Below are 14,635 nucleotides of genomic sequence, written 5' to 3'. Positions count from 1 at the left end.
TTGCTGGTGTGTTCTCCTCTTTAACCATTTTCTGGCTCTTGGTTTTAACTAATAGCACCCTGTTAATCGGCCAGGTAGAAAATCCATTTTCCCTGAACACTGTCTTTCAGTGAGTGAGGTCTTTAGGCAAACTATCTAATCTGAGACTGTGTGAGCTCTGTGTGCAAATGTTTTAAGCACACTCATAGTTTGCAATAGGTGATGACAACTCAACAATTTAAATACAAAACAGTTTTTGAACTATTCTTGGAAAAGGAGACAATGTAATTACAGTAGAAAGTGGAAGCAACAGTTTGGACCATAAGCTCAATTATACGATTGATAACGAAGTCAAGCACATCACTGAGAATGCTTGTCACACCAATGTGAATATTGTGTAACTCTTTCAGTGGTATGGTAAACACTGTATGAACCATTCTGTCGAATGTGCTATTGTAGAGCTAGGAGAACTTCTTACAAAAGAGGGGCTTTCACATATGGATGTGACCAATGCATTATGTCCTAATCTTACCAGTTAAAATGTCCTATTGACTATTAATTGAAATTAATACTTTTAGTGTATCACAATACTAAAAAAATGTTCTTATCTGTGTTACTAAATCACTAAAAAAGTTACCCGGATCCAGTTCTAGGCTGCCTATCTAACAGCTTCCAGAAACAACAAAAAATTGATTTTCAGTTTTTATATAATTACTGACCAAATTTAAAATTTTCAAAAGTTGTCATTAAGATTTGACACAGCATGTTTGGTATTAAACTTAGAGAATCTGTATATGTCTTGACGTTGTACAACTCATGGTGTGCAAATTATCCAGACTACAGCTCATGCTGAGTTTGAAAACAAAAGCACTTAGTGATGTCCAATAAGCTTTATGTATAATTTCAAACAATTTTGAAACTTTTTATCACTGACACCCTGCAAAAAATAATGAAAGGAAGAAAAGTTTAGTGTTTACTACATTTTTGCTGTCCATGCAGTAAAACTTTAGCATCAGGCAGGGCATTTTAATTTATTACTTCTTTGTAGCCACATACACTACTGAATGTACCTGTAGAAACACATCACTGTATGAGACACAGTTTAGGAGATGTGACATCTAGTTTAGGAGCTCTAACATCACAAACAAGGGGGAATTTTCTTTTGAACTGGTAGGTATTCATAATCTCTTACATAAAGTCAGATGAGAGCTTGTTGAATACTCCTGCACTCAGAAATGTGCAAAAAGTATTTTGTAATGCCTATAACACAGTTATATTTCCTGCTTCAGAGCATAGTCAAAAGGATTTAATGCTGACTGAAGCAGTATCAACATTAATATTAAAAACTGACACCTTTTATTAAATTAGCAGCTTTTCTGCATTTAGGTAATAGGACATCAGTTTACTAATGTATGTGTAAATGCTTGAATCAATATTAATAGTTTTATTTTAATTACAGCTGAAGTGGTTGTCACTGAAAATTATCTACAAGAAAAGATTTCTATCCTTTGTTGTAGAAAATGTAACAATATGACACAGTACAAAAAATAATCAGGTAACATGTTTACCAGGAGAGAAAATGCACAGTGGGACCAGACTATCTTAATGAGAGAACCACATCAATGAATTTAAAAGTAAGTGGCCACTGGTAAACACATGAAAATATCACTTTATACAAGGCCTATACAGAGAGTAACTTATGTTTTGCCACTGCATGGTGAAAGATGGTGCTAGCATCCCTACCTTGATGTCAGAATGTCTACTGACTTATTACATACAAGGTTGTGATTGTTCACAGGCCACGTTGCCCCTGCTTCATTCATTGCTCGCAGAGCATGTCGCCTCTGCTTCATTCACTGTGAATGTTTAAAATGTGCGCTGCAATAGAAAATCCCTTCAAGCTGTGAAGTGTTATCAGTTATTAGGTTCTTGTTTGTCAGAAACCTGAGATCAATTGAAATTTATTGGGAACTCTGTAAGTGTATAGAAACAATGTAATGAGTGAAACTGGAGTGAGACAATGGTGCATCATGTTTAATAATGGCTGCACTAACATTAATGAGGAAGTATGAAGTCAGCAGACAAGCATGTTGGACTGGTGGAGAAAATAGACAAAAAGATTTGCAAAACAAGTGTTTCACAATTGTGGGTCTCTCAGTGAAGATTTCTCAAATTTCACGAACTTTGTTGTTTAGTGTTGTGATGCAAGATCTTATGCCACTTGAGAATCAAAGCTCTTGTCAGAAGACCACATAAAGCATTGCACAGTTGCTGCTTTGAAATTTCTTGAGGCTTACAATGAACATGGTGAAGCACTTCTACATTGTGATGTAATAGGAGACAAGTCTTGGACACATTTCATGATTTGTGAGACAAAACAACAGTGTATGGAGTGGAATCACATGAGTTCTACCAGGAAACTAAGGAACTGTTTGCAAACACTGTCATCAAGAAATATCAAGGCAGCTGTTTTTTAGGGACAGAGAGAGCATGCTTATGATGGATTTCCTAGAATGTGGTCAAACAATAAATAATGATAGTGCAGAATTTTACAGTAATTAAGAAGACTGAAACAGAAAAAGCATTGAGGAAAGCTGCATTCCATGGTTTTCCCTCTCATGACAATGCTTGACCCAACACAGCAGTTAGAACTTAATGGAACTTGGATGGTCTCGCATGGGAGCATTATGGTCATCCATTGCACAGTTCAGGTCTTGCTCTGAGCAATTTTCACTTGTTTCCACATGCAAAGGTCTGCTCTTGCAACACAGTGCTTTGAGGAAGTGCATGGATGTATCCATTCGTAGTTGAAGTATCAGATGGCAATATTTTATGACAATGGAATTAACAAGCTGGTGTACTAATAAGATAAGTGTTTTAATTTATATGGAGTTATGTATGTTATAAAAATGTATCCTCTCATCTTTTTTTAATTTTTATTTTATTAAGTAAGTTACTCTCTGGTTAGCTCTTGAATAACATACAAGTCATCTAGAGAGTGGCAATTTTCTGCTAGCAAAAAGTTTTGGTTTAATTCATCCATAAATTCTCAAATTATGCTTGCCAGACCTTAACATGAAGAACACTAGATGGCTACATATCAGACTGGTACTTACAGTAGACATAAGGGAGTCAAGGACGCTAACAGCAAAAGCAGTACCACAGGCAAAAGGCTGTGTAAGATAAAGCTCTGTGTCAGGATCGTCATCATCATCTTGGTCCAGGAACTGCACATTGCTGTCATTTACTAGCTCTGAAAAAATGTAACAGGTGAAACAGTTCATTCCACACTACAATGCAACACATCACAATATTCTACAAATTCCTCTGGATGAAAGTATTAGTTATATTCCTATATCAATTAAAAAGTTATTTGTATTCTTTTTTAGTGATAACATTATGTCTTCAAGAAAAGAATACACAGCCCACAATATAATTTCATATCATACTGAGTACTGCAGATACCTGTTATCATAGGCACATTGGCTCCGTAGACCGACCCTCTCCTTTGAAGAACAATAGGACTACCTACAGGCGTGAGATTGTCTTGCTCACTTGCTGCTGCAAAGTAAAGAAGTACATGTCAAACATTGAAGCAAAGCAGAAAATACAACAATTTTTATTCCAGAAAACAGTTTGTGGTTTCACTTTGACTCATTCATTAAAAAGGGATTGATGGAAAGACAGAGAAACTGCTAACCTATGAAAATTATAGTTTTATATCTGGGGGTCTTAAGAATAGTATACATAGATGTACCTACACTGAAGAGCCAAAGAAATTGGTACATCTGCCTAATATCATGTAGGGCCCAAGCGAGCACACAGAAGTGCCACAACACGACATTGCACGGACTTGACTAATCCCTGAAGAGGTGCTGGATGGAATTGGCACCATGGATCCTGCAGGGCTGTCCATAAATGCAAAAGAGTATGAGGGGGTGGAGATCTCTTCTGAGCAGCACGTTGCAAGGCATCCAAGATATGCTCAATAATGTTCATATCTGGGGAGTTTGGTGGCCAGTGGAAGTGTTTAAGCTCAGAAGAGTTTTCCTGGATCCTCTCTGTAGCAGTCCCAGATGTGTGGGGTGTTGCATTGTCATGATGGAATTGCCCAAGTCCGTCGACATACACAATGGGCACGAACAGATGCAGGTGATCAGACAGGTGGCTTACATACATTCACCTGTCACAGAGTCATATACAGACATATCAGGGGTCCCTTATTATTCCAATTACACACATCACTACAAAGTCTCCACCAGCGTGAGCAGCACCCACTGACATGCAGGGTCCATGGATTCATGGGATTGTTTCCATACCTGTACACATCCATCCATTCAACACAATCTGAAATGAGATTCGTCTGACCAGGCAACATGTTTCCAGTCATCAACAGTCCAATGTCAGTGTTGATAGGCCAAGACAAGGTGTAGAACTTTGTAGTGTGCAGTCATCAGGGGTACATGAGTGGGCCTGTGGCTCCAAAAGCCCATAGTGGTGATGTTTTGTTGAATGGTTCACATGATGATGCTTGTTGATGGCCCGGCATTGAAATCTGCAGGAATATGTGGAAGGGTTGCACTTCTGTGACAGAAGATCTTGAACAATTCTCTTCAGTCATCATTGGTCCCATTCTTGCAGGATATTTTTCCAGCTGCAGTGATGTCAGAGATTTGATGTTTTACTGGATTCCTGATATTCTTGATACACTCATGAAATGGCCGTACGGGAAAATCCCCACTTCATCACTACCCTGGAGATGCTGTGTCCCATCACTCGTGTGCTGACTATAAACCATGTTCAGACTCATTTAAATCTTGATAACCTGCCAAAGCAACAGCAATAACTGATCTAACAATAATACCAGACACTTGTTGTCTTATATATGTGTTGCCGACTGCAGTGCTGTATTCTGCCTGTTAACATATCTCTGTATTTGACTATGCACACCTATACCAATTTCTTTGGCGTTTCAGTGTAAATACTGAAGAAGCAGAGGAAAATTATCTCTAAAGTAAAAAGCATTTTTATAACAGCTAGGTAGACACTGGTAAATTTACAAATAAAAAATGAATATGTGACTACATTTTCACTGTTCTGATCTATCTTAGTTGAGGTCTTCAACTGGGTCTTAAGTGTACGTACACACACACACACACACACACACACACACACACACACAGAGAGAGAGAGAGAGAGAGAGAGAGAGAGAGAGAGAGAGAGAATTTTGATAAATGGCCACAAACCGCATGAAAAAAAATATTGCAGAGGGGATAAGGAGCAAAAACGTTCATATGGACTCAGGGGTATTCTACAACCATGCGAAGGTGGAGATGGAAGATCTTTTGACAGTGACCCTGATATCAGCACCAGGCATGTGGACCACCAGCATGAGGTAAGCCAGGCAAGCATGTGGAATATTCTCCATCACAGCTGCCACTATCCATATCACTAAAAATGCATGCAAACCTTATTACCTATTGACTTGCCACTGAGGCAACTGTTTTGTCACTGGTTGAATGCACAGGCCACCATTAATGGCAATATCATCAGCCATCACAACACTCACTTTTGGGTTAAGGAGAATTCCCTTAGACTGTTGGCAGCAAACCACCAGCACCAGTTCAGCTTCATTGTGTGGATGGAAATTATTGGCGAGTATCTCTTTGAACCAGTTATCCTTCTGCAATACCCCACAGTCAAGGCGTATCTGCACTTAGTGTGAGTGACACAGACCCCCTGGTGGGACTACATGCCTTTAGTGGTAAGGATGATGTGGCTACTACATGATGGTGCTCCTGCTCACTGCCCTCTCAAGTGTGCTGCTAAAACACTAGCACAGACAGAAAATTCTCATTTGCCTGCTGTCTTCTCATGTGTGCTTTTAATCACTGAAATGAAATAAAATGATAATCTGGGAAAGCTAATCTGGGGTTCTTTGACCACCTAGTGCACCTTTATTTGACACCACTTCAGTATCTTGTGCATTGATGATAATGAGGAAAACACGACTCCCAGTCCCTGAACAGATAAAATCCCCAACATGGACAGGAATCACAGCCAGTTGCATGCACTGAGTACTCAGCTATGGAGGGGGACTTTGATCATTGAAACCTACGCTGACAAACATCTTTTATCTCCACCTCACGCAATTGCAGTTTGTCATCATTTAGCAATATCACTCTGTATATAAGTTCTAATTTGGAATCTCCTATTATGTTTTCACCTCAACAACAAATTTTATGGCAACCCCTGTATTACCTCAACTTTGAACTAATCCACTTTTCCAAATTCTGGCAGCTTACATCTTAACATTAGCAATTTTAATTAAAATTTATTACAACAAAGTTTAATTCTGGGTCTCTCAAAATAAAACTTATACATGTGAATACAATGAAGAAAGGAGAGCTACAATCAATTCTGATAATGATTACTAAGAAATAAATATAAAAAACATGGTCACGGTAGGAATTTTTGAAACACGAACTCAAAACAAGACTAGAAGACTTTTCTTCATCAATGCATGCAGCATTGCAAATAAATATGAGTTTGTGGAGGGATTTATCAAATTGTGAAGATTTGTGATCTGCTAGGTGAACGAAAATGCAGATGTGGAGAGCCAACAATTATGTCATTTGCATAATGATTAAGAGATGTTTTTGGTAATTCTATTCACTAAAAACTGCATTTTTTCAGGTATTTATGTCTGTAAGTAGCATACTTTTGTTAAGTGAAATTGTTGCCACAGGGTTCCTATTATCCCATTATATATAACATTATTTTCCAGGAATGAAGCTAAAAGAGGCTATTAAAATCACTTCATATTTTAATATTTATAAAAAAGCATTCCACTTTCAATTGAATTTCTTTGCTTCAATTCAGTACTTACAACAAAAATATCCCAAAATTATTACAGAAACTGAAACAAGTTCAAAATTTGACAAACATTAAGGAAAAATCATTACTTGCATGACAATTTATGTTGTTGATCTGTTATGTAACAGAGTTTGGTTACAAAGAGGTCTCATTCCTGTAAGCCATGGAAGAGAAATGGTTTTTTGAAACATCACTGCGCGTGTTCTTCAGTAAAGAGAGTGGAAAGATAAGAATGTGGTCTGTGGCATGCAGTTAGTGATCTTTATATTGTCTTCTTGGAATGTGTACCATCAACAAAAAACAAAACTTATTACAGATTAAATTAAAACAAGAAAATTAAGTCACACAAATAAATATTAATTAAATTAACAGGCAAAAAATCAATTAAAATATTTAATTTAAATTTGTTTGTAAATAATTTCTAAATAGAAACACAGAATCATTGAACAGAAATGATAAAGGGGAATAACTATGAACAGATATGACAGTGGAAAAATCACGTCTTTAGTCTTTTTCCAACTCCAACATACCACACAATGTTGAAACCAGTGATGCAGTCTGCATTTTCTTTTGCATGAATGGGGCTGAAACATTGAAAAGCAAAAATGTCATGCACCTTTTGCCTTATGTCTCAACAGAAAAATGCAGAAACAAAAAGAAAAGAAGGAAAAAAAAATCACTCAAATAATAACTGTTTTGCATTTCACTGGTACTGCTTCAAAATATGTTAAGACCAAATAAACTGCTGCAAAGTGTAATCTGCAGATAGATGCTTCCAAAGATCTAAATATCAAGTCAATGAAAATAACAAGTGACAGTATTGAATGATATCTGTAAGCACCCACATGATTGTAGAGGTAACTTAAAAGTAACTAGTACTTTCAGATTTCAGGAGTCAATTATCTCAACACTAAATTGTGTTAGTTGAAGATTCTAAATTTAGTTGGAGTGGGAATGCAGGTAGAATAGAAGAGTACAGAAATAATGTCAGAAGTATTTACAGGAGGAAATTAAAGTAGCTAAGAAAGATAAATTGCAAATGCAGCTAAGGACAAGACTGATTAAATGCACATCCAATAAGTTAGAGATTTGCTAAAAAGTCACAAACTTTATAGATACGTCTACTACGCTCATTAGTTCATGAAATATTGGATATTGCTATAATGTTAACAATCAGCTGGAACACTAGAGATGTGGGTTCAGTTCAGAAGGGGAAGAAAATAGTAACTGGTTGTTAAAAAGCACAATAATACTGCTGTAATTATAGGCATCATGAATAAAAAAAATAAAAAAATTAAAAACCATTAGACATTCTTGCAAGAAAACAGACAGCCTACATGTTGCGACAGAAATGCATACTTGGGTTTGTGCCACTAGTTCATAGTCTTTTTTCCACATTAGCTGTGGCATTGTTGTGACAGATGCATCTATTTTTTGCTGTAAAACAAACAAATAGAGAAAAAGGGAAAGAGGGAATGAAAGAACAGGAGACTGTGTGAATCCTAGCACTGTAACACAGAGTCAGGCAAGTGAAATATGAGACTTAATTCTAACAAGGGAAACTCCCCATTGCTCCCCTCTCAGATTTAGTGGTAAGATGGCTCAGTGGATAGCCCATCAAAAACTGGACACAGATCAAGCATGAAAAGAGGAAGAAGGTGTACTGAACTATGAAAAAAGAAGCAAAATAGAAACAGTGAACAGTGCCAGCTTAACAAGTTTAATAATGAGGAAAGATAGAATGCTGCAGTGACGTGATTAAGTGGTCACGATGTTGGACTGTAAAATGGGTGAGCCATATTCAAAACTCCCTTGTGCCATTTACTTTTTTTTTTTTTTTCACAAAATTATGAACTGTCCATTCCATCATTCAAATGTTCATTCTCTTTTGTATCTGTCATACTATACAATGGTTATAGAATACAAATCATGCGGTAAGAATATGTTTCTATCACAAATAAACTTTATGAACAGTGAGAGCAGGCAAGATTGTTAATGTGAAAAATTCCAAGTAGAGCTACAGTTTGCCATACATGTTCAATTGTAGGTCCTCTTATAACTGGCTGGGTAATACAGTTCAAAGGTCACAGAAGGTTGAATCTATGTATAGCTTGATTTAAATTCCAAGTATCTCCAATTGGAACGTGTTCTGTGAATACTATAGTGTTCAAACCAGTCATTGGCCCTGGCATTCCAGCCCAGAACTGCACAGTTATGTACACAGTTACTTGGATGTTCAGCATCATATTCTGTTCTGTGGGCAATGTGTTTGTGACTGTGGCCATCTATACATTTCTTTCTACCAGCTACACAAAGGTTACTTGGATGTTCAGCATCATATTCTGTTCTGTGGGCAATGTGTTTGTGACTGTGGCCATCTATACATTTCTTTCTACCAGCTACACAAATTCCAGAAAGCACAGTAGCCACCACTGACAGCAGCCATCATCCAGGAACACTGCAATCTGATGTTGACCACTGCAGGGTGCCTCACTCAATACACTTCAATTATTCCTTTTGGTCTTACCACTGCAACCTGCTACTAGACCACCACAAGACCATAGGATGTGATGCTGCTCACTCAGGTTTCCCAAGGATCTGGATTTATTGCTTCCACTGGAAGAACTGAATCAAGTACAAGCAGTCATGTCTTCTCCTTTCAATATCCCTCCATACTGTTGTGCTGTCCCTGGCAGATATCAACACCGATTTATACACACATCCAGACATTCAGATAGCCTGCAGCTGGCCATCACATTGTTTGACAGTCTCCCAACACCCATCAGAAAGAGCCACAAATGCGGGCATCTGTATCAAACTCCAAAGGTGATACTGCAGATCTAGCAGAGATGGCGACTGCCAGATACAGGGGCACCAGCAATGGCATAAATATTACATTCTGGCACAGTGTCAGCTTTGTGGACAAATCTGTTTCCCAGGAGCAATAAACATGGGATTGTGTTCTGTGCAGCAAGCAACAGTGAGTCAAAGCATCAACAGTGAGAATGCTCCACTTCCACATATCAGTCCATCAGTAAGTCTGATGATGAGAACTTAGGTTATTCTTCAATTATGGTACATGTATAGCACTACTTTCTGAGTGTACACCCAAGAGCTCTTGTTACATTGTATATTAACGTTTTTCAGGTTATGTTAACAGTGATCTCAGAATTTTTACAGATGAAGTAGTTATCCATAACAGAGTAGCACCTAAAAAAAGTTCTACTAATATCATATCCATTCCGGATAAGATTTCATAGTGGTGTGGAGAGTGCCAACATGCTTCAAATGTTTATAAATGTAAAATTGTGCACTTCACAAAATTATCCAAAAGTGTTGGATATTATGACTACAATATCAATGCATCCCATTTGTAATCAGTCAATCCAAGTAATTACCTGCGAGTAACAATTTGAAGTCACATGAAATGAAATGATAATAAATGCTCAATTGTAGGTAAGGCATATGGCAAATTCCAGTGCACTGGTAGGAAGGTGAGGAAAATGTAGTCAGTTTACAAAGGAAATTGCTTACAAAATAATTGTGTACCCATCCCAGAATGTTTCGCAAGTGTGTGAGATGATTATAAAAATACAAACATCAAGGTTACTGAATGTATACAAGGCAGTACAGTACAAACGGTCACAGATTTGTAGAGTCACACATAAGAATCACTGAAATACTGAAAAACTTGAATTGGCAGCTGCTTCGAGATAGATGTCAACTATCCCACTAGCATAAGTTTCAAGAACCAATATTAAGTGAGGAATCTAGGACTATATGAAAGTCCCTGTCATATCAATCCAATAGGGAACATGAAGAGAAAATCAGACTAATTACAGTGAGCACTGAGGTATTTCAACAATCATCCCTCCCATGATCCATATGAATACAAAACATATGTGATTCTGTTTGTTGTTTCCATAAAGCATTTGGCTGTTTTCTAAAAACTGCAAGAAGCTGTAAAATAATGTTGCATTTGTAAAAATATTGCTCAGGATTTCCTAGAATGGAGATGATGCAATGGTTATAGTTGCTGGGCATGGACAGGAAGTTCTAGCATAATTTATAAGTGATGGTGAGACATTTGTTTTATGATGAATTAATTTTCAAGTTGGAAATAAAAAATCATAATAATTACATAATCTTGATTCACAGAATATTTACTTACAATTAAATAATTTCTCTTTAGTCCAAGAATTTATCTTCAGTCGAAAAAGAGTGTTTTCTGTTATTTGCACTTTATCTCTACAAACTGAGGATATGAGGAATAATGAAGTACTATGAAGCTAGGATGTAGGGAACTACGCTGCACATTTCAATTTGAGTATGTACATATGGACTTGGAACAGTGTTTTAAAGCACAGTCTGGTGTATTTACAGGAGGATACGACTAGAGTATGTTCACACAACCATAAGGGTACGAAAATGACAAAGGACGTGCATGTAATGTAGAATAAATTATATACTGATATTAGTAGTGAGGTAAGAGCCTAATGTTTACAATTGTGGAGGGATAATGCTCAATGAGGTTTCTAAAATAAAAGATCATACTGACTGAGAAAATGAAACTACATTGTAATTTTATAAAACATTATGAAATAATAGTATAACTCAGATTACATATAACAACCATGACAGTGAGAAGTGTTACATAAAGCTTTAAACATTTAAAAAAGCTGTACAGCCATAAATGGAATACTAGCTGCTGCTTACAAATGATAATTTTTATCGGACGTGATTAAGTACATACAAATTATCTTTGTAGTTACTCACGAACCAAAATAATATTAAAACTGAAAATAATAGAAAGAAAGTTGATATTTAGGACTGGGACTGTTTGAAGCAATTGTTTAGTCTCATGTTTAACTACAATAACTAAAATTGTTTTTACAGATAATGATAGGTAATAACAAACATCAATTCTTCTTTGACTTCTTAGCATAATTAGGCTGTAGCTTAACAGAGATTATTTGCTCTTTTACTTCCACATCCTAAAGAAGACAGAAGGAATATTAGAGTTTAACATCCTGTACACAGCAAGGCTATTAGAGGGGCAGCCAAAAATGATATAAGGCAAGGATGGGAAGGAAATCAGCCATGTCATTTTCAAGGAAACCATCCTGGACTCTGCCTCAGTCAGTTTCAAGACAAAACCAGAAATTTAAATCTGTATGCTTGAACATATATCTGAATACTAATCATCCAGAATACACATCAAGAGCTTTAATTACCATTCCATGATAACTGGTCAACTAAGAATCTTGATGCAAACCCTAATCCTATAATATCTAAAGGGGATGAAAGATTTTAAACTGCAATTTTCTAAGGATAAGGACCATGAAATCACAAGATACACCGATACCGGCTGGGCTCGGGACACTGGAGATAGGAAATCAATCATTGGTTTCTTGTTTATGTCACAAGGTACAGCAATCTCATGGGACAGCAGAAAACAACCAACAATGTTGCTGCAAACCCAGCAGCTCTGTCTGATGTTTTATTACACCTGATAAGATATGATTTACTGAATGATAATCTTCCAAAAACATTTACTTCATGTTAGTGTAATATAATGTTGGAAGTTAGAATCAATGCCTCAACTAGAAAATTCACCTTTGGTTTAATTGCTATAGGCACTTTTTATATACACACATCAAAAAAAGTATTGCATCAGCTCGGTTCCAAGAGTTCCGGAAACTGAACAGAAAATTGGAATAGAGATCAACATAAACATAATTTCTGCCCTTTTTATTGCTCATGAAAACCACACATTGCATGTTGTACTACCATACAGTGACACCTTCAGAGGTGGTGGTCCAGATTGCCGTACACACTGGTACCTCTAATACTCAGTAGCACATCCTTTTGCATTGATGCATGCCTGTATTCATCATGGCATACTATCCACAAGTTCATCAAGGCATTGTTGGTCACACTCCTCAATAGCAATTTGGTGTAGATCCCTCAGAGTGGTTGGTGGGTCGTGTTGTCCATAAACAGCCCTTTTCAATCAATCCCATCCATGTTTGATAGTGTTCATGTCTGGAGAACATGCTGGCCACCCTAGTTGAGTGATGGAATTTTCCTGAAGGAAGTCATTCACAAGATGTGTACGATGAGGGCACAAATTATTGTCCATGAAGACAAATACCTCACCAATTTGCTGCCAATATGATTGCACTATCAGTCGGAGGATGGCATTCATGTATCGCACAGCCATTAAGGTGCCTTCCTTGACCACCAGTGGCGTACATTGGCCCCACCCCAAAAACAGTAGGCAACCTCCAACTTGCTGCACTTGCTGGACGGTGTGTCTAAGGCATTCAGCCTGACTGGGTTGCCTCCAAACATGTCTCCAACGACTGTCTGTCTGGAGGCACATACAACACTCATCGGTGAAGAGAACGTGATGCCAATCCTGAGTGATCTGTTAGGCATGTTGTTGGGAATAGAGATCAACATAAACATCATTTCTGCCCTTTTTATTGCTCATCGTGTCGTGGTTGCGAAGATGGACTTCACCATGGATGTCGGGAGTGAAGTTGCACATCATGCAGCCTATTGTGCTCAGTTTGGTTCTTAACACGACGTCCTGTGGCTGCACAAAAAGCATTATTAAACATGGTGGCATTGCTGTCAGGGTTCCTCTGAGACATAATCTGTAGGTAGTAGTCATCCACTGCAGTAGTAGCCCTTGGGTGGCCTGAGCAAGGCATGTCATCAACAGTTCCTTTCTGTCTGTATCTCCTTCATGTCTGGACAACATTGCTTTGGTTCACTCCGAGACACCTGGAAACTTCCCTCATTGAGAGCCCTTCCTGGCACAAAGTAACAATGTGGGCGCAATCGAACCACAGTAGGCATGGTTGAACTACATACAACATGAGCCGTGTACCTACTTCCTAGTGGAATGACTGGAAATGATTGGCTGTAGGACCCCCTCTATCTAACAGGGAGAGTTTAGTGACATTTCAGAACAGTCAAATGGACTGTGTGATACCATATCCACAGTCAATGTCTATCTTCAGGAGTTCTGGGAACTGGGGTGATGCAAAACGTTTTTTGATGTGTGTATGTTATTTTACTTAATTCCAATTTGTTACTGATCATGTCAACATTCGTTCTGTGTAGAGAGAAAGTTTATTATTCAGTTTCAGACTATAACCATGTTTTCATTTAGAACTCAAATAATAACAGGTTATGGGGCCCAGTTATGTAGTTAGTCAATATTACCTAAAAACAGTAATTTATTTGCGGAGGAGAGGGGGGAGGGGGGTGGGGGAGAACTATGTGAGTCTCGATTACATCAAGAAAGTTCAGTTCAAGACACAAATACAGAACACTGAAATCATGAGCTCCGTCAGTTTTAACTGGATGCCATTAATCAAAAAAACTAAAAGGAAGAGAAAGCTACAACACATGGCAATTTGCAATGAAAACTTATTTGCAACATGAACAATTGTGGCAGCACACAAAGGGCAACATCTAAGGTGAAGTTACGAGACATGTATGGCAGGGGCCAAAATAATCTTATTAGTTGACCCTGCTATTTATGTGCATCCACAGAACATGTCAACTATGAAACAAGCATGAGATAAATTAAAACAAATTTATGAGGACAGAAGAATAGGATTGTTGAGAACACTTACCTACAAGGCTGTAGAACTGTTCATGCATGGAAGAATATGTGTTGAGAATAATTTCCATGTCAAACAAATTAAATGATCTTAGCTTCAAAGTGCAAGAATTTTATTAGCTGGGTTATCTAATGAGTACA

General features: G+C 37.5%; 1 protein-coding gene across 1 annotated transcript in view; it reads right to left on the bottom strand.

Moving 5' to 3' along the window:
- LOC126462459 (calcium-activated potassium channel slowpoke) overlaps nt 1-14,635 on the bottom strand; it is a 915,336-nt gene that overhangs the window by 64,844 nt on the left and 835,857 nt on the right. The window contains exons 23-25 of the mRNA XM_050096074.1: nt 7,386-7,439; nt 3,445-3,540; nt 3,096-3,232 (exon numbers count right to left, since the gene is read on the bottom strand). Of these exons, the coding sequence (XP_049952031.1) occupies nt 3,096-3,232; nt 3,445-3,540; nt 7,386-7,439 (287 nt within the window). The remainder of the gene's footprint in view (nt 1-3,095; nt 3,233-3,444; nt 3,541-7,385; nt 7,440-14,635) is intronic.

The sequence above is a fragment of the Schistocerca serialis genome, chromosome 1 (genome assembly GCF_023864345.2).
Source record: "Schistocerca serialis cubense isolate TAMUIC-IGC-003099 chromosome 1, iqSchSeri2.2, whole genome shotgun sequence".
NCBI classification, from domain to species: domain Eukaryota; kingdom Metazoa; phylum Arthropoda; class Insecta; order Orthoptera; family Acrididae; genus Schistocerca; species Schistocerca serialis.
Note: the sequence above shows the minus strand (reverse complement) of the source record. Positions and strands in the feature narration are given on the sequence as shown.